General features: G+C 39.3%; 2 protein-coding genes across 2 annotated transcripts; one reads left to right on the top strand and one right to left on the bottom strand.

The window, feature by feature from the left end:
* The first annotated feature begins 5,625 nt into the window (after positions 1-5,625).
* On the top strand, positions 5,626-9,882 carry LOC308385047 (recoverin-like). Its single transcript, XM_080863763.1, has 4 exons — positions 5,626-5,675; positions 6,619-7,177; positions 8,686-8,797; positions 9,111-9,882. Exons 2-4 carry the CDS (start codon positions 6,797-6,799, stop codon positions 9,194-9,196), a joined length of 579 nt encoding a protein of 192 aa, XP_080719889.1. The 5' UTR covers positions 5,626-5,675; positions 6,619-6,796; the 3' UTR covers positions 9,197-9,882.
* A 2,795-nt stretch (positions 9,883-12,677) lies between these two features.
* Positions 12,678-23,243, bottom strand: LOC308385027 (germ cell-specific gene 1-like protein). The gene is made up of 7 exons (XM_080863744.1): positions 23,125-23,243; positions 20,773-21,787; positions 18,422-18,616; positions 16,391-16,450; positions 16,140-16,298; positions 15,652-15,763; positions 12,678-14,152 (listed from the first exon to the last, which is right to left on the bottom strand). Exons 2-7 carry the CDS (start codon positions 20,966-20,968, stop codon positions 13,573-13,575), a joined length of 1,302 nt encoding a protein of 433 aa, XP_080719870.1. The 5' UTR covers positions 20,969-21,787; positions 23,125-23,243; the 3' UTR covers positions 12,678-13,572.
* Positions 23,244-25,608: the final 2,365 nt, after the last annotated feature.

Genomic DNA, 25,608 nt, shown 5'->3' with positions numbered 1-25,608 from the left:
TCAAATCGGTCGAATATAAGGGATAATATCACCAAGGTGTCATTTCTTGTTTTCACTTTCTAAAAAACTGTGAAATACTTATCTGTGGCATGCTAAAATATACTGAAACAGTAATACATTTTATAGAACTCGTAGTGATTTTAGCTTGCTAACTATAGCTAGCTAACATTAGCCTGCATTAGCTGTTTTTTTATTCCAGCACTATTCGAGTCAGACTAAATCTGAACAAGTTCAGAGGTTGGTTTTTTTTGTTGTTGTTGCTGCAGGAAGTTATTTATTCTTGAAAGCTGACATTGCATGTCTTCTTCATCCTCTCTGGCTCTGCCATGTGTCCAGTGGTAAAATCCAAATGATCCGTGGAGCTGTGGTTAATGATGCCAAGAGGAGGGCGGGATGATGAAGTTAGGCCTCAGCACATCAGCACAGGATTTAAGATGTTTTACTTCTATAGAAGAGACATCAGCTGTTTGCCAAGGGAGAGCTTACGGTATGTGGCTCTAAATTTGTCCTGCATTAGAGAATCAGCACAGCTCCGCCTGACAGAAAAGCAGTGGGTGGAGAGGATTTCTGCAGGTAGCTACTTATGTCATCTTAATCAGGTAGAACAGACCCATCGCCATCAACAAGTCAACATCACAGTTGCTGTTGTTGTTGATGATGATTATATAACAGAGTTCACTTTTTGAGTTTAGACTATGAATCAGCTTGTACTCACTTAAAATAAGTCATTGTAGGACCTAAAACAGTCAGAGCTTTTTGGCTAAATAAATGAGTAAAAATATTAAAGTAATTAATAATTTGTATATAAAAAGTATGAAAGCAGCTCATTTCTAAAACTTCTCCATAACCATGGCAGAAATTCACCTCATGCTGCTTCATGAATACCATTTAAGCAGACCAATGGGCATTAAAAGCCAACAAGGATGCTGTACAGTTAGTACGTTGTACACTTGGTATCCATATTTTCAGGGTTGCAGGGTTAATGTCTTTGTAAACCTAACGAAGTAGATGTGGTGCTAACTCTAACCAGTAATTGAATTTCTGAGATAAGAATGCAATGCAGAAACACTGAATAGCGTAAAGGGCCCTTTCTATACCAGTGCGACCTATGATACAGTGAACACAATTCTTTATGAAGTCTTAGTCTCACACACTCAGAGACCCATCGGGGTTCCAGTGGTTGGGTAGTGATTGCTGGCTGTCGCTAGGTGAAACTGGTTGCAAAGAGCGTGCTCTACCGAATAGCTCTATGTGATTCCTTAATATACTTGTATATTGCCTCAAAGACACCAGCTTGTCTGCAAACACTTGCCAAATACTCACCGAGTGGTAGTCAAAGTTGAAAAAGTGTGACAAAAACTGAAAATGAGAATATGAGAATATTCACATTCAACATGTTTCAAAAGTGCACCTTTTACTTTGAAGGTGAACATTTCCACCTTTCAGGTTTCACTACCTCAGTTTGTCTGGTTTTTTGCAGAGAAGTTGGAATCTTCCATACAAAGTATGGGCAGCCTAGGTGATTCATGAGCAATTAAAGCAAACGCAAAACAAGGTTTTGGTGTAGTACAGCACAATATACTGCTTTGCAACCAGTTCCACCCACCAACTGCCATGCATCTCCAGCAACCGTTCCAACAAATTGAAGAATACACATTTTTCCTTACTAGTAACTGCTTGCAGATGGTTGTTGACAGTCTTTAGGCCTCTGTAACTGGGGTCTAGCATTAGCATGGTAGCTTGGACGTTAGCACTGTCACCATTCATCATTATGAGCCAAGGTAGGAAGTGAGATGGAGTGTTTGAATGCACTGAAAGACAGAATGCATTCCCTGTGCCCTCCTAGTTTGTTTCAGAGATTGAGTTTATAAAATGATGTAACTGTAAATGATGTGACTTTTGTAATTCTTATCACTTATGCACGACTGTGTGGGCAGTACAAATATTAGACAAGATAAAAGAAAAATCTAGACGCACGAAATTAAAAGTGTGGAGTGTCACACAGGTTGTGACCTTTCAGTGGGGTTCAGACAGTTGCTTTCCCATCATGCTTTTCTGTATTGATAGAAACTTTGGTTGGTTCAGTGCACTCTGTTGATGGGTTTCTGTGTAGACTGGTTGACAGTGGAGCAAATGGTGGATCAGTCAACACTCACTTTAAGTGTATTTAAATCCCCCGCTGATTGGAGCAGATATATCCTCCACCTGCTGCCTGCCAACTGGATTTAAACTGCTAAACCTTGGCCCGCCTAAAGGTCCAAGGTAGATTTGGAAACAGCTTCCTTTAACTTTGTCACTTCACTTGATCGGGTTTATTTTTACAGCAGACAAACCCTGCAGTGCGCTTGCAATGCTTCAGTGCCTAGATCAGTCAGCTGACTTGATTTGCTCTGTAGGCTGAAGATAGAAACAAGCCTTTCCTGTTACTTTTAAGGAATAATATTTTACAGCAGTGGTAATAATTAAGCTTTTATATAGACAATGATAATTCAAAATTAAATTAAATAGGATTACTAAAACATAAATTGAATTACTTCAGCAGCTTGATTAATAATAAAGGATAAAAATCTCACACCAGAATAACAGAGGCTTTGTTTTTTTTTGCATACTTAAAACATATATGTTCATTTTTGCCATTGCTTTGTGAGATGATGCTAAGTTTCAGAGGCTGTGTTATTATTCTATTAGTTCACAAATTGTTTTGACTCTTTCTATACAAAGACTGTATATAAAGAAGGGGTATAACCACTGCGATACCTCCTACTACCTGAACTGCGCATTTTGTAGCCTCAGTTTAAGAGTTTGGATTCTTTTGGGAGCCACAAAAGTATTTGTCAGATTTAAACGGACGGAAGGCAGTACGAATCTACTGGACTTTACGTTGGCTAATTCAAGTCACTGAACTTCTTTCACTGAAGGCCTAAACATCATACACCAGGGCGAGAAACTCAGTTCTGTAACTATAATTTGGTGAGCCTAAAAAACTGCTTGTGCCAGCTTTGAGGGCCCCGAAAAGCGCTATATAAATGCAATCCATTATTATCATTATTATTATTACTCCTGTCAGTTAAAAATCCCCACATAGGTAAGGCATAAAAACTGTCCTCTCTGTACAGTTGTGATAATAAGGAAATTATCTCTACTGACCAAATCCATTTTTGTACCTGGTTGTTCATTTTTCACTTGTGCAGCCAGCCTCAAGTGAAACTGACTTCATATATGAGCTGCTACATGATCAAAGTAACCACAGCCAAAATTAGTGAAGCTAAATTATAATTACCTTGGTTTTATTTGTCTCTCTCTCTCTGAATACCCAAACTAAAGAAACTCTAATGATATAATCTAGAACAGGATTTTAAAGAAAATCTTTCTGAAAATAACAGATGACATAAACTGATTGGTCATCGTACACAGGAATGTTGGATAGCATTGATGTTACAATGCAACATCTGGAAACCCTGTGCATTCTTGTGGATGTTACTTTGATAGCTCCCACTAAATAGACCACGAGTGCTCACTGCCAGTTGGAAAAACCTGCTCAGGAGTGTCTCAAACAAAATGGCAAACCCAAAACATTTACCCATTTACTACATATGAGCGGGTGGAGGGAGGTTTGGAGTCTTCTCTCACCCCCATTCTCTGCTGGAGCGGGGGGGCTAGGAGGAGGAGTTGGCCGTTCGACTGTGGTCTGGAGTGTGGGGCCTCCCTGCTGCTGCGGAGTCGGGGCGGTCTGCCTCCCCCCACCGCAGGGAAAAGGGTAACACCACCTGGGTCTGGGTGCAGTTCCCCCCTCCAGGGGCAAGGGTACCTAGACCCGGGGCTTAGAGTACGCTTGGGGAGTGTGATTGTGTGTACAACGTCTCTTTATGTCTGTCTCCACGTTGGTTGAGTGTGGAGTAAGTGCATATGAGAGCATGAGGGTGGGAATGGATGTTTGTATATGTGTGTGCCTGTATGTCTGTGTCCATATGTCAGGTCGGGTTTCAGACGCCACCTCTCTGGGGACATCTCGGGCCCTCCAAGGTATGGGGGCCTATCTCCCCCCACCACTTCCCCTGCCAGTGGCAGACGCCCTCAGACGTCGGTGCGTTGGTGGTTCTTTGTGTCCGGGGATGGGCGTCCAGGTACACACCGGCTCACTCCTTGGCGGCCGCTTATCGGGGCCTGGAGCCTGGGGCTCTCTCTGGCCACTTTGGGGGTGGGGTGCCCTCGGCCTCTCGGCCTGGGGCTCGGTCACTCAGGCACAGCTGGCTGCCGGCGGAGCTCCCGGGCGCGTCACTGCAACCCCCCCTGGCTTCTGCTCCGCGGCAGCTGAGTGAGCCCTCATCTGGGACTCTCCTCAGCTCTTTCTGGGACAGTGGCGCGGCTGCCCCTCTGTTAGTCTTCCTTGGTCTCTTGTGTTCTGGGGGCCTCTGGATGTTTGGAGTTTTGATCTCCTCCATACCTGCTTCATGCCCTGGAGGACGGGGCTGTGGCCCCCCCACACCCTCTAGCAGATCATTACATGTAGGAACCTTTTAAAAACCAAAAAACCAGCGCGTCCATGCTCACAGGTGTACACACGGGTGATCACACCCACAAACTACACCCTTTTTGGCTCCTACCTTAAAGCACACTGTGCGCTGTCGATCTTACGTGCTGCACAATAATGTTTAACATTTAGTATTTACTGTTATATTCCCATATATCATCGTGATGTTGTTTATTCTATTGCTCTCGTTTTCTTCTGCTTGTTTTCTTTTTTTCTCAACAGGTGATCCAGGAAAAGAAAAAGAGGGGGGGGGGGGGGGGAGAGGGGGGGGAGACAAAGGTGATGAAGCAGATTTTCATTGTCTTCTCTCTCTCTTTTCTCCTTTTTCTTTCCCTCTCCTTCTGTTAACTTTCTTCTGAACTTTTCTTCTTGTTTTTCTTTCCCGTCCCCAAGTCCAGTCTGGCCTGATTACAATAACTTAGAATAAAAATAACTAATAAAGATCAAATAAACTATCACAATCAAGTGGACCAGTATAGCAAAAGGCCCACTTGGGAAAGTAAATCTGTTGGGCAAATTGTCTTGGCCCTCAGACAATAATTCTGATTGCTACAGTGCCAGACAGGACACAAAAACCCCCCCAAAAAACAAAAAAACAGAGTATTTACTGCCATAGTCAGACTGCCAGACTGTCCTGTTGCAAGCGTCAGGTGGAGCTATTTTAATGTGGCTTCTCATTGTAAATGTCCTTACAGGCTCTGTTTTCATGTCACAATGACAATGACAGACTGACCAGATCTCCGACAAAGTGCAAAATATTCAGAAAAATGGCACAAAATGACAACCTGATCATAGTATAACTATATGTGTGTCAAACCAAAGAAATGAGAATATATCAATAGTGGTTTGAGCCTTTTGTTCAGTCTTGATAATGAACAAAAATACTCTTCCTGAGTATAAGTAGTAGTGAAAGTTATTTGTGAGAAACATCATAAAAAGTTCTTATGAGTGATGCCACCTCTTGACTATGTACATATACATAAAAAGGAAGCAGCAGCTCAGGGGCTCACACGGGTGCTGATGTGGCTCCGCCTCAGGGTGATCCAGATTAATTGACTCTACCCATCAGGTGGAGGTTGATTTCCTCAGCTACTCACAGACAGAGCATCACTGTTTGCCCTGGACTCCCCAGCTGATCACACAGGTAGGAGACAGAAAGAGCTGAGCAACACTTGCAAGATAAATTCTGATTATAAGGAGTGTGGAAACACTAAGGATACTGTTAGACTTATTACTTTATGGCATCTTAATCAGGTGTTGTTCAACTCAATTTAATGAGCAATGAATTTTTATTTCTTAATGGTTAAATTCAAGTTTTTTGACTTGAAACTGAAACTTTTCTTTGTTTTAGTTTCTCTGTTTTACAGCTCACAAGAAACATTTATCCAAAACTGAATTTTTGAAAATATAATTAAGAGAAATTTGGTCCTATTCACTTATGTTTCTCACAGACGAATTCATTCATTTTATTAAAATAATCACTTGCACAATTTTTTGGGTATTTTATAATTTGCAAGGAAACAACATTTTTGTTTTCATGTAATGATGTTGGATCTAGATATTATATCAAACAAGGGTCTTCCAGTTGTACAAATGTTCACTACAAGCTTAGCTGCAGGCTGACTTTTGAAGACCCTTACCAGTGTGTAAATTTAAAGCTATTGATTGACTGTCACTTATAGATGCAATCACTCATGTGAAGATACATTTATGGTTCGGCCATTTCAGTTTTTGTTCAACATTGGTAATGAAAATGTAAACTTTGGAAAGCACAGCATTTTTCCCCATGAAGTAATAGATAGATAAGACTCCTAAGTATGGATGAAGCTCATTATAGAAACTTACCGGGACTAAATAACTCTGAGTACAAGGTGCCCTCAGGGGCCAAGATCATGTCTATTTGAGTCCTCAGTTGCAACCTGGCTTGGTGCTTATTTTAAGAGATCAACAGGGTAGAGACTTGCACACTTCGATGTCGATAAGCAAGGACTTTACTTTTGACCTGAAATGAACCTTGTCACCTATTGCTGGAAGTACAGATGGTTGAGTGGCTTAAAGAGCTTACCATACGACTGTTCTTTTCACAGCTTTTGCGTTGGTGGGCTGAATAGCAGGCGAAGACAGGATCAAGAGGGCTGTTACCCCTTTAACAAAGCAGAGGAGGTAACTTCTTAGGTTAAAGTTGGGTTATAATTGCCCTAGAAGAGCCAGGGGCCACATATTCACTCTCAAATAAAGCTCTAAAACATCACTAAAACACCAGCAATGGGAAATAGCAAGAGCGGAGCTGTGTCCAAAGAGATCCTGGAGGATCTGAAGCTCAACACCAAGTTCTCAGAGACTGAAATTGTCCAGTGGTATGAAAACTTCAAGAAGCAGTGTCCAAATGGCCGCATCACAAAAGAGGAGTTTCAGACAATCTACACCAAGTTCTTTCCAGAAAGTGATGCCAATACATATGCTCAACACGTCTTCCGCTCCTTTGACACAAATGACGATGGCACTCTGGACTTCAAGGAGTACATCATTGCCCTCCACATGACATCAACAGGAAAGACCACCAGGAAACTCGAATGGGCCTTCTCGCTGTTTGATGTGGACAAGAATGGATACATCACCAAGTCAGAGGTCTCGGAAATCTGCACGGTGAGTGAAAGGGTGGTGATGAAGTGCTAAATCACTGCTTTTCCTTTAGCTTTGGCTTCTAGATGTTTGCACACTGTTTACAGAAACAGGTGGATTCACAAGAACAAAGTTAGACAAACGTATTATCTGCATAGAAGATCATGTTAGACTGTCTTGAACTACATGTGCAACCTGTAAAATAGCAAAACAGGCCACTATAGTTGAAATTAAGACTCCAAATATGCTTGAATTCTGAGCCTAAACATGGGTTTACATTTTCATTTTCTTATATATGATCATAAATAAAAAATAATTTATTAATGCTGATAAATAGATTGCATTTAACTTAATCCTAAAGAAATAGACATAATCTTGCAAAGTTTTACACAAATGTTGAAATGTCTATAGGTAAAATCCTTGGTCATGTCCTTGGTAACAGGTAATGTCCTTGATGTAAATATGTAAAAATTGTGTATGTTTCTGTCCTGTGTCTTGTGTACTGTTTGTTTGTATATGTGTCTTTCTTGCTGCTGTTACACCCAAATTTAACTTTGTGGGACAATTAAAGGATTATTCTATTCTAATATGTCACAACGTAGCCTCGGTTTTCCACATATTCGTTTTTTTACTCTTAGTAAGTGAAATGTTCTAATTTTAATACATTTCAAAGAAGCATGACAGTATGTTAGCTATTAAACTTTGAATAGCAAATGAAGTATAACGGAAACAAATGTGTGATGGGCACACAGGATTATTTAAGACAGTGTTTGAGCTTGTTTGATGTCATAAAACCTTGCAAAAATAAAGCACATTGAGGCAATATTTGATATGATCTGGAGCTATAAATGTACAAATAATATAATAATACAAAGTAAAATTTAACCGAAATAATTTGAATGGAATTGAAAATTAATCAGTTTTATCTACCGGCCACTCGAATTAATTTTTAGAGAGAAAACTGCAAACCTTCATCAATAAGCACCATCATTATTTGTTGACAGTATGCAGACAAATATAAAAAGGCACTTAGAATTATATAAAGCCAGTGCCTTCTCACTTTAGTTTTTTGTGCCCACAGTAGTGCATCCTCCCTGATATGTAACAAAATTATTCGGTTTACATTTGGAAAAATAAATTTTTTTCATATATTCTTAAGACAGGCAGCTGAAGAGTATTACTGTGCTGTGTAGTGTTAATGTATCTTTATATTGCTTGGAAACCTTATTAGAACAGCCACATTTCATTCTTAAAGATTAGTATTCATATATTCACTAAATAAAGCCAGAGAGACCAAAAGAGCTGGTTGGTTAATCTGTAGAATCACAGCAGTTTGTTGCTGTTTTTGTTTGCGAGGCAGCTCATCAGCTCATAGATGTGACAAAGCGGTTCAGATTAAAGGAGGATTTGGGGGCAATGGCTCCATTTCCCTCTGCAGCCACAAAAATAGATTTTACTGTATACAGCTGTAGCTCACACAAGTGAAATCTTTTCTCACTTTTCACCAAATTTTGTTATTTTTCCCTTGACAGGCAATTTTTAAGCTGATTCCCAAAGAAGAGATGGAAAAGTTGCCTGAAGATGAAAACACAGCTCAGAAGAGGGCAGATAAACTCTGGAATTATTTTGACAAGGGTGACAACGGTAAGAAATAGTGAAGACGTATATGGACATTGAATATGGACAGATAAGTAGATCACACTTGCAATAGTGAAAACACTGGTTTAGAAGTAAATCCCTGAGGAATGTGACAAATCTGGTAGTCATAGGTTAGGCTACTGGATTGTAATACTATCAAAGTAAATGACATTCCTCAATTACACAGTTTGTATTTGCAATGCCTTTTAAGTGTATCTATGTTTAATGTCCATCTTTGAAGACTTCCTTTCAGTTTTTGATATTACTCCAAATAAACAAAACTAATAAACTATAAGAAACTTTTTTTTTCTCTTTGCAGACCGAATTGCAGAAGGAGAGTTCATCCAGGGAGTTTTGGACAATGACGATGCTCTTCGCTTGATTCAATACTCACCTTTAAAGTAGCTGTTCAGACATTTTCACTGTATATTTCTCTAGTTCTGTCACTGTCTTTTTTTTGTCCACTTCACCTGACAGCAATTTCACAAAACATGAACACATTGTAGGTGTGATGATAATGACCAGATGGTCTAATTTAAACAATGACACAGAACCTCTTCAATGGTTTTATAACATTTATTGTATACCCATATGTGCTGTCTAAGTTATTTACAGCACATAAATGTTGAGGAAAAAAATGGGACAAACTGTAAGCATTTCAAATTTCAAAGTATCACCGGTATGTGTCTACCATACAGACAACATCCCCTCTTAAACCTGTGAACAAAGTTTTACAGCATGTAAATAAAATGTCCATCTTCTGATCGCTTCTTCCACATTTAGAAAGTAAGTATTTAATTTGAATTTCTTAAGAAGATGAAAGCTACAAAGTGTCATTCAGAGTAGCCAAAATTATTACGACCACAAGTTATGTTCTACCTCCTTTTCTAACCCAAACCAACATATAGCCCACGGTGTAACTACAGTAAATGCAGGAGGTTTCCATTATCCTGGTCTAATTTCATGTCTTTTACATTCTTTATTGTATCCATATGTCACAGTCTTAAATGTTCAATGTCCTAGTTAAGTGTTGAATATGGAGAATAGACTTGTTATTGTGAGACAACATGTGAAATCAAGTCTTGATCCTGTACAATACACTGAATAAAACATGTTGGAATTGTAATAAAATGTTATTATCAAAAGTCTTTTTTATGTCGATGTAAATCTAATTTAAAAACTGTTATTTCCTCTTAAAATTAAGAAATTAACAAAATAACAAAAACATTGTTAACTGGAAAATGGCTTCTGTAACATTTAAAAAAAAAAAATTTAGTACACAAACATGCAGATTTTGATTGACTGATGCATGCCACCTAATTGAAGTTTATATTTTTTTGTTCAAGTCTGCATTTTGTTCCTTTTTGCCACATCATAACAAATTTACTCTCTGAAAAGGATTTGGCTTTCCGGTATAGTTCAAGTCATAGTGATGTAACTCCACTGTTGATGATCCACAGCTAAGTATGCAGTACTTGCACAAAATGTCAAGACAAAGTTAATAAAGCAACCATGACAATATTGCCATTTTTTCTTTATTAGAGCGTGCTCGAAATGAAGAAGTGAAGAAAAAATGTCAATCTGTAGTTGCTGAAGTATTCCACTGCTATTTACACAGCTGCACAGTTTTTGTGTCACAAACAGCAAATGTGCTGAAGTAAGTGACAACTAAATTTCTTGTTAATGACTGTGTCTCTCTATTATTACATCCTTTCCCATTTATCTTCTCCCATATATATTATTTGATGACTTAAAACTTAATAATGCATTATCTGTAACTGTGCTATCAAAAAAAGAACTACATTTGAAAAATAAAAAACCCTAAAAAGCAAACCAAAAAAAACAAAACTATTTATAGTACAATCCTTGTATCCCGCTGTGAATAATTCAGATTTAACGAATCCTTGGTGTTCTCACTATGGTCTATAGATAATCCAAAGAAACAAGTATTACTGTGTGGATTTTTAAATACCTCGGCATCAAAATCTCCTCTTTTATGTTGCTGCAGTAGCAGAAATTTGTCACCAAACCAAACTGATCGGAAAATCACCATGATCATATTTTATCTACAAATAAGAGCCAAATCCTTCATGCATGCATCTCCAGATGCCCTGTTTAACAGTGGACACTTTCTTAAATTACACAAGACACAGAAGTGTCTGCATAAAAGATTAATGTTGTTTCATAAGAAAAAAGACCTACTTTCTTGTTCTAGTTTCTTAGAGACATCTGCCTTACTTTTTTTATTCACTTCAAGTCACAGAAGAATAAATTTACTTCAGATGCTTCCTTCAAAAACATGTTTGGTGTCTGGGAACCTTCAGGTGTTCCCAAAATGTTCAAAATGAAACGTGACACAGGTCTGTTTATGCAAATTTATACAAATTTTAAAAAGCCTCTAATTTGTATATGTTGTTGGTTGTGGAACTGTTGCATAATTCAACTGTTTATATACATTTTAATTACTCTCCACATACTGCTCAGAGACCTTACAGTTGACTTTTATCTGTTTCTGTCCCCGCATGATGTCAAACTCTCTCTCTCTCTCTCTCTCTCTCTCTCGTTCTCATTCCCCTGATTGCAGAGATTACTGACATAATCTTCTGTCCAGCATTTGAAAGCATCTGTCTGAACATCCAAATCTCTCTGTGAATGTAATTGTTGATCCTTCTTTTTTCTTTCTTTCCTCGATCTACTGTATCTGTGTCTGAGGGACCCAAATGAACCATTAACAGGTATTGGTTCTGCAGATATTTGATTCTATTCAGCGAGTTAAAACTTGGATTTTTAGATGGTTCTGAGTGGAAGGTAAAGTGATCACCAAAGTAATTAATGTTTTATAAATGTTGCCAGTTGTTTATTTAAATATTTAATACAATATATGAAGGTAGATCTCATAATAGCAAGAAGAAAAAAAGTCACAATAATTCCAAAGTGAGTAGAAATCATCCGAAATTATTTCAAGGTCAAGGTCAATATATGTAACATGTCAAAGCCAAGCTAAAGACCAAAAAATTAAAAATCGTAACTTCTTGTTTAAATGTAAAAGCAGATGTATTTTTTGCCTTTATTTATTTTCTGTGTATTTTGACTTAAAGATGTCAGCGAGTGTTGGTTCTTTAATTTATTGTAGTGATGTAGTTACATTGCAAAAAGATAAATACGCTTGCAGTATCTTCATAAATGATAAAAACTGATAAAAAACTCTGATGTCAACACTAAGTTTACAAGACAGCATTGATCACAGTATACCCCGTTATTGCCACAGGCTAAAGACGAGCCACGTCATACCCAAATATTTCAGACAAAATAGTGGGTTGATTATTTCCAGTTTATTCTTCAGAAATGTAAATAAACTACATTTTTCTGACAGTTTTGAGAAATATCTGCAGGTTTAGATGACAAACACTCAAAATTCTGGTTCTTCTTGATTTCATCGATGCAAATATACATTACCTTGGAGCTGTAGCTCTAGCATGAATGAAGCCAATGTGGAAATACCAAAAACCTGCGGTTCGGGTGTCCCAGTGGACCCGCGCATACTGCTGGATGCAGAAGGGCATCTATAGAGTCTGGCCTCTTCCTGACAAGTCTCTTCCTGAAAAGGTTTTTACAGAGGTCGACTCTATAAATTTCTAAAGTAGAAATAACGCACTGGTACATCATGTTCAGAAAGTTTAGAAAGTCTATTTGTTTGAATGCAAATCTATGTGGGTGCACATAGCACCGAATGGTACAGTTAAGTTAGGTTTGAAAGCCTAAACCCTTAACTTGAATGAACTTGAAAAAGAAAATAAATTCTTGTCTTGAAGAACTTTAGTATCATTGACTCCATTAAAGTCTATTACAAGTGACGAGTCCAGTCATGCAATGAATGTGCTTCATGTTTATTCATCACCTTAATGTGGAGAGAATTTTATACAATCATGCAAAAACAGATTAAAAATAAAAATATACATACAGCAAATGTGATTGCAAACTTGTGTTATATTATTTGTTATGTATTGTTGCCCCTTGAATACATTCACATCATCTCTAACATCCAACGAGTCACTGAATTACATCAAATCCCTGAAGAAATGTAAGGCTTGAAAAACAAAATGATTTGTGCAGTTTTATAAAATCAAACTGTGAGTGTGTGTGCGCGTGTGTGTGTGTGTGTGCGTGTGTGTGTGTGTGTGCGTGTGTTTAAATTTCAGTTGCCTAAAGTTATATGTACTTCCAGCCAGGAACAACTGTAAGCTAACTCCATGTGTAAGACATGTAGAAGGGCAAATCTAATAAATGTTACATCATAATATTCTGATTCAAGTATTAAACCCTATTCAAATATTCGCTTGCCAATATAATAATCCCAACTTTGCAGCTCTGTGAAGCTTGCATTGTCTTTAAGCCAGTTATTTTGGTTCTTCTACTGCACATACGTCTGCAGAGTTTGCCATGTGGACAGAAACATTACTGAGATAGGATGAAAATGTTACTGTGGTAACTCTTACAGTAATAAACCACAACACTAATAGTTCGGGCTCTTTTGCTCGCTACTGGTCCAGAAATTGAAATTCTCATACTGTAATAGATGTAGTACTGAAAATAGTCCAGAATTGATTTGAAACTTCATTTGTACAACCCCACATGTACAAAACTGCAGTTAAAGGTTAAAGGTGTGTGTGTCTGTGCAAGTCCTGTGAATTTTTAAAAAATATATTTTATTGTAGTTTTAGTGAGATAAGTAAAATCTGCCGTGGAGAGATGTTTGTCGAGGTCTTCTGCCCCGAGAAGTCTTAGCAGAGTGAGTCCTCTCGCTCCTCCTGGAGGGCATAATTTATCTCGTCCATCTCACGTTCACAATCTTCACATCCTTCGGTGCCGCAGCCTTCCACCACAACCACACCATGAGGGTCTGCCAGCTTCCCCCCTCCTACTCCACCTGCTCCCATTCCTCCCCCTGCTCCACCTCCCATCCCTCCACCATTTCCCCCAGCACCTGCCATAGATGGCATTCCTCCCAGTCCCATCCCAACGCCAAGATTACCCATGCCTCCAACTCCAATTCCTCCTCCACCAACGAGCAGTGCTCCCCCAGCGCCACATGCCAGAGGTCCAACAGCTGGTCCCACTCCTCTGGGCCACATTGGGTCCATTAGAGCCCCCTGTTGTCCAAGCTGCATCAGCTGACTGACGGAGTAAATCCCTCCCGGCCCAGCTCGAACAACCTCCTCATAGGAGGGGGCACTGGTGGTATTTCGGGCCTCCTCCAGCCTTACCCGAGCCCGGTGCTTCATCTCAATGATGGTCTTGGTGTAGGAGTTCAATGTGGCCACAGCAGCTGCCATGCAGCAGCTGAATGAAAGCCATGCCATGCTGGAGAGGGGGAAAGATTGAATCTTTCTAGTATGATGACCAGCCAATACAAAAGGTTGTGTAAAGATTCGATCAGATCAGAAAGTGGTACAGTGAAGCTCTTTAAAGTGCCATATGACTACTGAAGCTTGGAGAGACAGCATCTATAACTGTGGTCAGTTAGTTTACATCCACTCACCACGAGCAAGAATGTCATGGAAATTTGGGGCTTTTAATTGTTTCTTTGAAGGGTTCTTTTCCCAAAGTGGAATGACAATAAACCATACATTTTAATGATTTAAAAAAATAAGAACTGGATACACAAGTTTGAATGTATTTGAAATTTTCTCTAATCCACACATGGTCAGGAGTATCAATGAAGGCTCAAACATATACGTACACTCACTTCAAATAAGGCCTATTAAGTTCAAGAACAGCCTGGGAACCACAAAGGCTCAAGCCTCCCATGAACTGGAAACCAGTTTTACATTGCCATGGACTGAGAGTACAGACCAAGAAAGATGTCCCAGGTCCCAAACCGACACCTTCAAGCTAAACTGAAATTTTCAACTGCCCACATGGAAAAGCCAAATTCCTCCTGGAGAAAGATTCATGGTCAGATGAGACAAAGACTGAGCTACAATGATAGTAGGAATTGTTTGGAGGAGTAAAGGTGAGGCTTTCAAACCTCAGACAACTATACAAACTGTTAAGCTTAGTGGTAGAAGCATCATGCCGTTTCCTGTCAGTGGTACTGATACATTTCACAAAGTGGATAATAAAAATGGAGGAATATGTTCAAATTATTCAACTTTACCTCAAACCAACAGCTAGATGTTTGCACCTTAGATGCAAATGGGCATTTCAACAGAACAATGATCAAAAACACACATCAACACTGGTTTTGAAATGGACAAAGCAACTAGCATTATGCACCTAGAATGGCCTACCTAAAGCCCTGACCTCAACCATGTTGAAAATCCAACAAATCAGCCAATGAGATTGGTCAAATATCTAGAATAGCTAGAATTATGCCAGACGCTTGTTGATGACTACCAAAAGTGTCTGGTAAGGGACATTTAACCAGATATTTGTGGCGGTATATGTATCTTTTTTGCTTCTGACCCCGTGTGGATCACAGAAAATTCCAGATAAATTAAAAACTCGTGCTCTCAATTATTGTTTTTAAAGTCATTAAAGATGTGTTCTGTGCAATCATTTGACCCTAGAAAAAGAAATATAGAAAAATAATTAAAAGCCACCATGTCAATCATTCATGTGAACTCCTGACCACAGCTGTAGGTAATTGAGACCATGTTAGTGTTTGTCACAGCCACTCTCAAAACAGCTTTCTGTATAGCTTGCTAACCAGATAATGTTTACACACCTTGCAGATATAAAATATTTTGACAATATTGGGTGATAATCAAACTCTGTGGGATATTTCATCTAATCTGACGATTGTTGGGGAATATTTTACTTTAATACAGAATAATTACTTTGGTTTAATTGAAACTTACGCAAAAGACCAGCCGTAGTCCCAGCTCTGTGGCCTCCAGTCTTTAGGTCCGATGCTCACAGTCATCTGAAACACTGTTGTGTACATCATGTGAGCTACCATCCCCATCATGCCTGGGAGAGGACAGAAACATGGAGATACGGTTACCTTTGCTGCAACCTGAAAAAATATGGTTAAAAAATAAAAAAGTAAGATAAAATAATTCAAATTTTGGAGGTTATTATTGTAGGAATGACTGAAACATGGCAGTCCTGCCATCCATCCATCCATCCATCCATCCATCAATCCATCCATCCATCCATCCATCCATGCATCCTAGCTCTACTCTGAGCCCCTCCTGAATTACTGAGGTCCTCACCCACACACCATCTGAAGGAAAGTAATTTCCACCATTTGTATCCAACCCTTTTCCTCTTGAGGTTTTTAGATCAAGCAAGCAAGCAAGTGCCCACAGCCTTTTAGGACTCAGAAAATGTTCTTTGTTCTCACCTGAGAGGACAGTGCACATGGCTGCAAAGGCATTGATCTTGAGGGCGTTCATTTCCCTCTTGGCGCAGAGGCACAGTGCTTCCACACACATCAGTAAGAAGCCCATAGCCAGGAGACCGATGTACATGAACTCACTGATGACAGACAGCCAGAGCACACCTGGAAGCATTTAAGGATATAGAGACAATTTCTTCAGGTTAAATATTGAAGATTTTCTCTGTTGTGAGATGAAAATTTGGTATTGGACCAACCTTGTGTCTCTCCTGGTGTCAGCTCAATGAAACTTCGACACTTTTCTTCCTGATCTGCACCTAAAAACAAGGGTTAAGAAGCTTGTTATATTGTCTTTAAATCTATAATGTTTACAGGGGTCTACCTGTTTTATACAAACTAGGTTTGGGGAGAATAATCCTTTGTAAGCACTGAGAGGCACACACATACTTAAAGGTCAAATTTAAAGCTACAATCAGCTTTGAACCACAATCAGTCATAGTTGCAATCACTCCATCGAAGGGTATAAGACAGTGATTGCTTTCTGTTTACAGGATACCCAACATCACTCTGTATATGCTTTTATATGTGTGTGTTCATAACTATGTAGCCCATATGGCACTTAACAACAATAACAATGTTTTCTTTGGTCTCTATTATCATTTAGTTCGTGAAAAGAAGAAACCCTCTCAAGCTTCTTTTGCCATTAAGAGAGGATGGTTGCACTTTATTGTGTGACTCACATGTGTTAACTCAATACTACCAACAGTTTTTCCATCAGTTTTTTGCGTAGCAACAATAATCCAGGCTTAGAAAGCAGCTTAAATGAGGTGCACTATATTAAATGATAGATTTGGACTCTGAAAATCCACAATCCTGATGCAGTGAACAAAATGTATTCAAATCTTCCTCTGAAGCAAATACGGGATTTCATTGGGCTGAGTCAGCGAAATCACATGGGTATTTTCCAAGTTTGCTGTTTGTGTTTTATTCGTTGGACAGCATGTCCCTGTTGAGCTCCAGTGAAAGGACATTAAAAAAGAGGGAATAATAATTTATACTTAAAGAGGCTGGCATCTCCACTTGATTTGTAAAGCTTGGATAAAACCTCACATGAAGATTAAAACATGTGAATGTGTTTGTGCGTATAAAATCTTTAGACTTGTCCCCTCATGTTGAGATGTGTCCTTATAGAAAGCACATCTCCAACTTGTCCTCATCAACCAGATTGCCAGTGACTGTTAAAACAAATAATATAGGTTCTTGCAAAAAAATTCTAATTTGCACAAATCTGTGAAGCAGTTAAAACACAGACAGAGGAAGAGGTGAGGTTCATTCTGTGGGACATCTGGACTGATGCAAGTTTCACAAGATTTAAGAGTTTAAGAATCTGCCAGGCTTTAAGTTACATACCTGAGCACTGCCATTTCACACCGTCAGTGCTGCAAGATGGCCTCATGACCAATAAGGTTACAGCTGTGCATGTGATAATAAATGGTTCAATAATATTATTTGCCAGGTATTTGTGCATAAAAATACTCTGCAACATTAATTGTTCTTACAGTGAAGGCAGGAATAATCTAATGGCATAATAACTGCATTATTAGCTCTACTGACTGTTTACTAGCTTTTAATGCTCCTTTGACTGTGGCTTGTCCTTGAAAGAGGACAGACAAATGACTTGTCAAGGAAGTATTTGCAGATCACACCAAACTTTCACCCGAGACACTCAGATTTTATGCTTTTTGGATTTATTTTACTTATCTTTCCTCTTAGTTTCTTATTTATTTTGGATAATTTTAATATGAAAATGCGTTCCAGCCACTTTCTAGTTTCAATTTCACTTGCAAGTAAAAAATGCTGTAAACTTTAGTCACAGGGCTTCATGCAGGCTCTGTTTATTCACAGTTATGTTTACTGCAGTCTGAAGAGGCTATTTTAATTAATGCACATGAACAGGGTTAAAATAATATTTGAAAATCTGCTGTTGCCCATTTTTAAGTGATGTTTGATGCATTTTAATGTATGCATTAACTTATTCCTCTATCTCAACCTGCCTTTAGTTTTTGGGTCATTATGGTAATTAAAATGTTGTAATTAAACTTGTTTTAAAAGGTAATTTATTTCCACCTCATTTACTTTTACATAGCCCCTTTGACATGAGAGTGTCATCTTGAGATTATGAAAGAAATCAGTTGAATGTTGCACAGAGAGTTTTTTATGGAGGTTATTCAGGCACAAAAATCCCCCAGTTATTCGATCCCTGATCAAAGTCTGTTCCACTCACCAACCTTCATTGTGCTTCTCGCAGGACAGCCAGAAGCCAGTGTGGAAGTATCTCAGCATGTACTTGTCCTCTCCTGTCTCCCAGATGTAGTGGACAGCGTTGGCCAGCTGCTTTTTCCTTATCCTTTCCAGCTCCTCCTTCTGCTGAGGAGACAGCGTGACATTGGAGGCTGGGTTCCTGGGGTCTGGGGTGGGCACCTCTGGATGAAGAGGACAGGAGTTTTAGGGGGACAGAAACGGTATAAAAACATACCTTTTTGCTTGAAATGAGCAAACTTAAGTAATTAACAGAATCATTTGTGTTCTTGTTTTTTTCCAAGGAGCTTTTGCTCTAATAAGACTAGAGCTGCGGAAATATGAGAAAAGTATGCCAGCAAACAGTGCTGTAAATCCTGAAGTAGGTCTCCTTTGGGTCACAGTGTGTAACACAATCCAGCCCTGAAACCTTGTTCTCCGTGTTATCAGCCCTTGTTTTATGTAATAAAAATTAAATACTACACAGAGATAAAATTGGTTTAAAGCTGAATGATGGTAAAGTGGGTTAGCAAATCCAGACAACATGCAGCTGCTGCCATAAAGTGCTGAGATAAGCAACAAAGCCGGGATTATGTGAATCTCTGGCAATAAAGTCTAAAAATACTTCAACCCAAGCAGCTGTGGAGATCCTGTAATAGTAAAACTACTAATGCCATACTGTAATAAGCAAACAGGAAAATAGTAAAAGTGACAGGGAAGCCTGGACGATCCCACACCCCACAACAACATCACAGATGCACTTTGAAAAGATCATTTTTGATGACTTGGTGTGCGACAACACTGTGGTGCACTGAGAATTCCTGCGCTCAGACTTTCTGCACAAACTGCACGTGCAGCCGAGAGAAATTAGAAATCCAGCTGGCAGAAGGCAAAAGAGAACTCAGAGAAAAAGAGATAATTCATGTTTAAACTGACCTTAGGGTGAAAGCACTTTCTTAGAAGCTGGTTTTCATTCAATTAGGCATGTATCAAATGCTCCAACTGTCTGCTAGCTGTGAGTAAGTAGTGAATACAGCTTAGATTTGTTATATGCTCTTCTGAGTTGTCTTTAAACATCCATCAAAGCCAGTTAAGATGAGCAAGAAAACAGACGTTTTGAGGACTCTGCGCTTTGGCCCACATGTGGCCCAGAACTCATGAGATAGGGTTTGCATAGGTTATGGAGAAGGTCTGGTCATGACAACCTAAATTTCTACCCACATAAGGTGGTGGAGCCAGTGTCAGGATTGGCACACGGCACAGTAAGGAAGCTGGGAATACTGGAAAGGGGAGCACCCATTTCTAATGGGAGCACAGCAGACACCGTCAAATACTCAAATAGTTGTTTTCTTCTGAGTGAAGTGACCTGGAAACAGCAGTGTGGCAGGCACATAATAAGAGCTCTTTAAATTCTCTATGGAAAGGAGCTCGAATCCTTTATTATCTCCCTTAGCTCTGGCTCATCCTCCAAGAAACCAAAGGAGACAATGCTGTCCCATAATTCATAGTGACACTACATCAAACAATGAGCAAAACAGATGACACAGATTATGTAAATGTTAAAAGTGAGTTTAACCTTGTTTATGCAAAACTATAAACATTAGGTTGCTATGATAAATATCTGCATCTTAGCAAGTCGTTGCCTTCTGTAACGAACGTCGTGTGTGAATTTATGAGTTTGTATCAGTTGTCTTCTCAGTTTGTTGCTGTTCTGTTTTTAGGGTTATCATAAATCATTTTAATTTGGTCACAAATATAGAAATCCCTAATAGTAAAGGCCAGAGTTACACTGAATCATCTGTCCAACTGAAAAATAAAATATCAGTGGATGACAGCTTTTTATTGATTGTTTGGTTTTATATGACCGGCAGTAAAAGAACAAAGCACGAAGTATATACAGCAGCATATAGTTTCACCTCTTCAGACTAATGTCAGCAACATCCATCACATGATAAATAATTTTAGTGTATGTGCAGTCAGAGCCTGAGGATTTCCATCAAGATCAAAATTACAGAATATTTTATTTTGGTTAATTTGTGGGCTATTTGATCACAGCTAATCCCAAAGTACAGAGAACTACAAAAAAGTAAAACTACCAACAGTGCAAAAAAAGCAAAAAATCTCAAAATGATGCATGAAATAAGAACAAAGTCCCTCAGCTACCCTAAAATTCATTTTTTTTAAGAAAACTGTGCAGATAGTTGTGTCATTACTTCCATTTTGAGATGATTAAACTGCATCTGCTGTTACCATCAGTGACTTCAGCTGTTGCCAAATTAACCAGGATCCTTGAAATCTTTGAAATGTCCAGAATAAGCACTGTGTGGCCTGTGTGTCTTACCTGTGGTGTATGGCTGGCTGTTGTTCTGCCCGCAGTTTTTCATCTTGACTGGCGACAGGCAGACCGGCTTCACCACCTTGTGTGTCCCTTCGCACCAATAAGAGGTGCAGAAAGCCCAGACGGACAGCGTGAGGGCCAGAGAGGTGAGGAACAGTGACAGCAGGGAGCGGTTACGTCTGGACATTTTCTCCAGCATGACTGTGTCTCAACTCAAAAGCAGCCAAATGAGAAATGAAATGGTTTTGGCAAGTGTGTGTCAAAAATAGCTGCAAGAGCCAGACAGGTTCTGGTGACCTGTCTGGAGCAGAAGATTGGGGAGCTTTCTGCAATAATACAATAGAGATTGAAAATAAAGTGGTAGGAAAGAGACAGAAGTGAGGAGAGGGGATTAGTGGTATTTGAGAAGTGGAACGAAGGACGGAGGGGAAGATAAAAAGTAGTCTGTTGGAGAGATAGAAGTAGGGCAGCGCTGGAGAAGGAGAGCTAGCGCTGAGCAAAGGTCAAATAACAGTGGAATAAAGAAAGATGAAGCTATGGGATTTAATCTTTTCCAGCAACAAGAGACAGATGTGCGGGCCAGAGGATGCAGGGGGAGCTCTAACTCTCCTCCTGCTGCAGTGTCACTTAAAGGAAATAAGCATGATGAAGAGAAGCAGGCCAGGTTTAAATTTGGGACCTTTGTTTCCTTTTGGAGACTTTGGTCACAAATTTAGCCCATGTTTCTACTGCAGTCACCGCTCGGGTCTCATATTAATATCTTCTCCCCTCTCAGATAAAGACAAACATCTAAATCTTATCCTGTGGATTTTGAGACTAATCGGTTCCACTCTCAGGGCACATCCCGTTCTTCAACCTGTTCCTCCACCTCAGTGAGAGGGATTGAACTCATGAAGAAGTGATTAGTCCAGCGTCTCAGGCCTACCTCGTGGCCTGGTAATCTGTGGTAATCTTGCGGGGTTAGGTGGATGAGTTTAATGCTTACTGACACTCATGCTGTCATTGTCTGAACGACCACCTAAGAGAGGGAAAAACAGATGATGGAGGCAAAGATCTGGGATTAGGAGTCATGAAGACAGAGTCACGTCTATGTCCAAGTAATTTGAGCTGCACTTAATCCTGCCAGGTGCCACATTTGTAAATTGGTTATATTTAATACAACGTATTAGACTCAAATCATTAAACTACAATCTGATGTAGCAATATAATTCTGGGATAGGGTCCACCCCCCTGTGATAATATAATATAATATAATATAATATAATATAATATAATATAATATAATATAATATAATATAATATGATTCCATCAGACCATATTGTATTGTATCATGTCCTATTGCAACACATCATACATTATAAGCACAAACGTATTGGGCCTGACCTCTTGATCACCAGTTCTTGTGTTCTCTCTGCTTGTACACAAGCAATTACTTAAAAAGATTCCACTGAAGTCTGAATGTGTGCAGATTTTGTAGTAAAAGCAATTAATTACAAATTACGATCAGTGTGTCAGAAACATACAGATCATTAAAGACGTCTAGAACATGAAAAGCACCATTTTTTAAATAAAAAAAAGTGTGTGTGTTTTCATATTTGAAATCATATTTCCCAGTATTTGACAGTTTTCTTTTCAAAATTTATTATCCACTAAATGTGAATTAAAGTGTTGATAACTATAAAAAATTAGGTATTTCCAATTTCCTATTTTAGATCAAGTTTGATGGGCATCACAGCAGGAGTTTCTCTGTGTACGCTATAAACACAGATTGATTGACGAGGCACTGAGGTTTAATTTCATCTTATCAAATCAGCGTGAGGCAAACCTATAATCCACACACTCCACAAATGCATGTACTGTTCTGCTGGATTATTTGGTACCACGCACCTGACCACGTCATCAGTATAAAAGTCTAAATGATGAAGACAAACTGCACAAAACCTGAAATTCAAAGATCCCTAGAAGGAGAGGGGCTGAGCTGAGAGTGCTACCGCTATTTATTTATTTATTTTTTAGATTTTCCACAGACATCACGATAAAATCATTGTCAGGTTTAACACAACAATGGTGACGATCCGATATGGTGACACCTTCCTCAAGACATTCATTTTTACTGACTCTGATCTCAGTCTTAGATTAGAAATGCTGGTTTTACTGAAGATGTCAGCGATAGAAAAACTGAATTAACACAGCTCGTTGAAGCATCACAGATTTCCATAAATACAAGTAAAAAAATATAGTTTCCCTGTTTGAGAGAGCTCTTTGTTTCATCTCATCAGTAAACGCTGAAATCCAGCTGCTGCCGATTGATCGGCTTACACTTGCAGAACATAATGAAAAAAAAATCTACTTACCTTTCCTTGGATCTCAGGAGAGGCTCTTTTTGTGTTTCCTTCACCTGTCTTCAAGCAGGGTTCCAGTTTCCTTCACCTTTCTTTTTCATGCTCCCTTATTACTCCCTCGTGCTTCTTTGGGTGAGTTTCCATCAGAAACCCAGATTTCCCTCTAATCCTCCCAAGTCCATCTGTTACTTTCCCTCCCCTTTGCTCCCTGCAGTGTCTTTTCCTCCACTCTCACTCTCGCCTCGCCTGCCTTCCTCATCACGCCTCCTCTCTCAGTCATGGCCTTGCTGACCTGTCCTTCTATAGATTAATTTGTATACATGGTATAGAAAGGCTTAGATTGAGACGAGAGCTGGTGTTGTGATTGTAATTCTGCTCCTTTAACTCTGACCCGTCTTAACACAAGTGAGGTGCAGCTACTGTTTATACTGAGTGATGACTGCACAAATCACTGGGCCATGATTAGAAAATGATTTTGAGTTTGCTGGATGTTTTCTTGCTTCAGTTGCCTTTGTGGTCTGTTGAAATGAAACATCTGTTTTGTTGCTACACCTTAAAAAACGTTTTTAAGAACTTCTCCATCTGTATCCTAAGATGATGCCAAAACCTTACCAACACTCTCTAATTATCAGTCACCAGTCAGAAATCATGTGAGGCCCAGCTTTGGTTTTCTTATCCGGTTAGTCATCAACATTGCATACTATTGTGAAAGTGCTTTAAATTGCTAATGTTATGAATTTGTGTTGTACACAGGGACATTAATATTTGATCCCCTGCTGTATTGAAATTCATTTGTATGGTAGTTTCATTTTAATTGAAAGAGACAGAAATCCAACAAAAGTCCAGAAGAAATTGCATCACATAAAAGTTATTGACTTAAATTTCACTGAGAAATTTAAGTGAAATTCTGGCTGGAATCCCCTGGAACCCAGCCAGAATTCTCCCAATCAATCAATCCACCATTGTGGTCAAGTCCAGAGAGCTCCCAGAGGACATCAGGAACACGACTGTAGACCTGCACAAGGCTGGGATGGACTACAAGACCATCAGCAAGAAGCTTGGTGAGAAGGTGACAGGTGTAGGTGCAATTGTCCGGAAGAGGGAGAACTCTAAACGGCCATCAGTCATCCTTGGTCTGCAGCTCCATGTAAGCTCTTGAATCATGGGGTGAGGGTGATCATGAGAAGATGGTGGATCAGTACAAAACTACATGGGAGGAGCTTATTATATTATATTAAGTATCTGAAGCCAGTTGGGAGCACAGTCACCAAGAATACTGTTGTTAACACTGATGGATGTATCCCCCTCCTCAGGAAGGAATGTATACAGGCCATCTTAAGTTTGCCAGTGAACATCAGAGATGGTTCAGAGAAGTCTTGGGAGAAAATGCTGCCATCAGATGAAAAACAAGTTGACTTCTTTGGTATCAACTCAACGCACTGTGGTTGGAGGAAGTGAAATGCTGAGTATGAAACATTTGCTTTGGAGCTGTTTTCATGCTAAGGGTGCAGGATGACATCATGATGCAGATGGATGGGGCCCACTTCTGTTAATCTTAAGATGGGTCATCGATGACTCTTCCAGCATGACAGTGACTCAGAACACCAAGGGAACAAAGGAGTGGCTAAATAAGAAGCACATTAAGGCTGAGCGGCGTGCCTCCAGATGTCTTCTGTGGTTGCTTCTTGGTTTTGTTTCTTGCACTAAACAACACATTCCTCATCGTGCATTGAAAGCCTAGGTTAGTTTAGTTTTTTCCTTTGTTTCTTACATTCAAAATAAACAGTGTTTTAATTGGGATTCATTTGGCATCTCCCTTTTTGTCATGGCTGTGGAGCCTGGTTTGTGACAGTATATCAGAGGGTCAGCTCAGATTGTGCCGTTTGGAGGCAGAGGTACAGAGGAAAGGGCGAGATCGATTGGACATGTGCAGAAGAGGGATGGCGGATAAATTGGATAAAGGATGCTGAAAATGGCCATACCAGGCAGGAGGAAAAGATAAAGACCACAAAGAAGACTCATGGAAAGAAGACATGAAGAGTACTGGTGTCACATAAGAGGATGTAAGGGATAGGCAAGTTGCTGTGACAACAGAAATGGGAACGATAGAAAGAAGAAGCAAGTGACTTTACTCTCTATGACATTATCTTAACTACTCTGATGCAGTTTGACCTTTTAAAGAAAACTGTTTGTTCTCCTGTTACTTTATTGGATTCATTCTCATCTATAGCAGCTCCACTCTGTGGGCTTGTTCTCATTTCAAGGCACACAGTAACCAAACAGGTACATTTACACCCCTTTAACTAACTGTTTTTTTTAACCAACGTACTCTTTTTCCCTGATTCCAGATTTATTGCTTTAAGTGACATTTTCACCAGCTGCCCTGACACAGCATTAATATTTAAGCTTGTTTTTTAACCAGTCCTTTAAAATGAAAGCATTGGTTTCAAGTAACTTGAACTGCTCTTCACATCTACCCCCTGGGGTAGTGAGTGG

Source organism: Rhamphochromis sp. 'chilingali', assembly GCF_963969265.1.
Source record: "Rhamphochromis sp. 'chilingali' genome assembly, chromosome: 17".
Classification (NCBI taxonomy): Eukaryota; Metazoa; Chordata; class Actinopteri; order Cichliformes; family Cichlidae; genus Rhamphochromis; species Rhamphochromis sp. 'chilingali'.
Note: the sequence above shows the minus strand (reverse complement) of the source record. Positions and strands in the feature narration are given on the sequence as shown.

Bases quoted from the DNA above. Each gene is read 5' to 3' on its own strand.
- LOC308385027 (XM_080863744.1), bottom strand. From the start codon at position 20,968: ATGCTGGAGAAAATGTCCAGACGTAACCGCTCCCTGCTGTCACTGTTC. The intron at 16,451-18,421 runs GTTGGTGAGTGG...CCTTGTTTTTAG, and splicing joins CTGCGAGAAGCACAATGAAG to GTGCAGATCAGGAAGAAAAG. The intron at 16,299-16,390 runs GTTGGTCCAATA...AAATGCTTCCAG, and splicing joins GACACCAGGAGAGACACAAG to GTGTGCTCTGGCTGTCTGTC.
- LOC308385047 (XM_080863763.1), top strand. From the start codon at position 6,797: ATGGGAAATAGCAAGAGCGGAGCTGTGTCCAAAGAGATCCTGGAGGAT. The intron at 7,178-8,685 runs GTGAGTGAAAGG...TTCCCTTGACAG, and splicing joins AGGTCTCGGAAATCTGCACG to GCAATTTTTAAGCTGATTCC. The intron at 8,798-9,110 runs GTAAGAAATAGT...TTCTCTTTGCAG, and splicing joins TTTTGACAAGGGTGACAACG to ACCGAATTGCAGAAGGAGAG.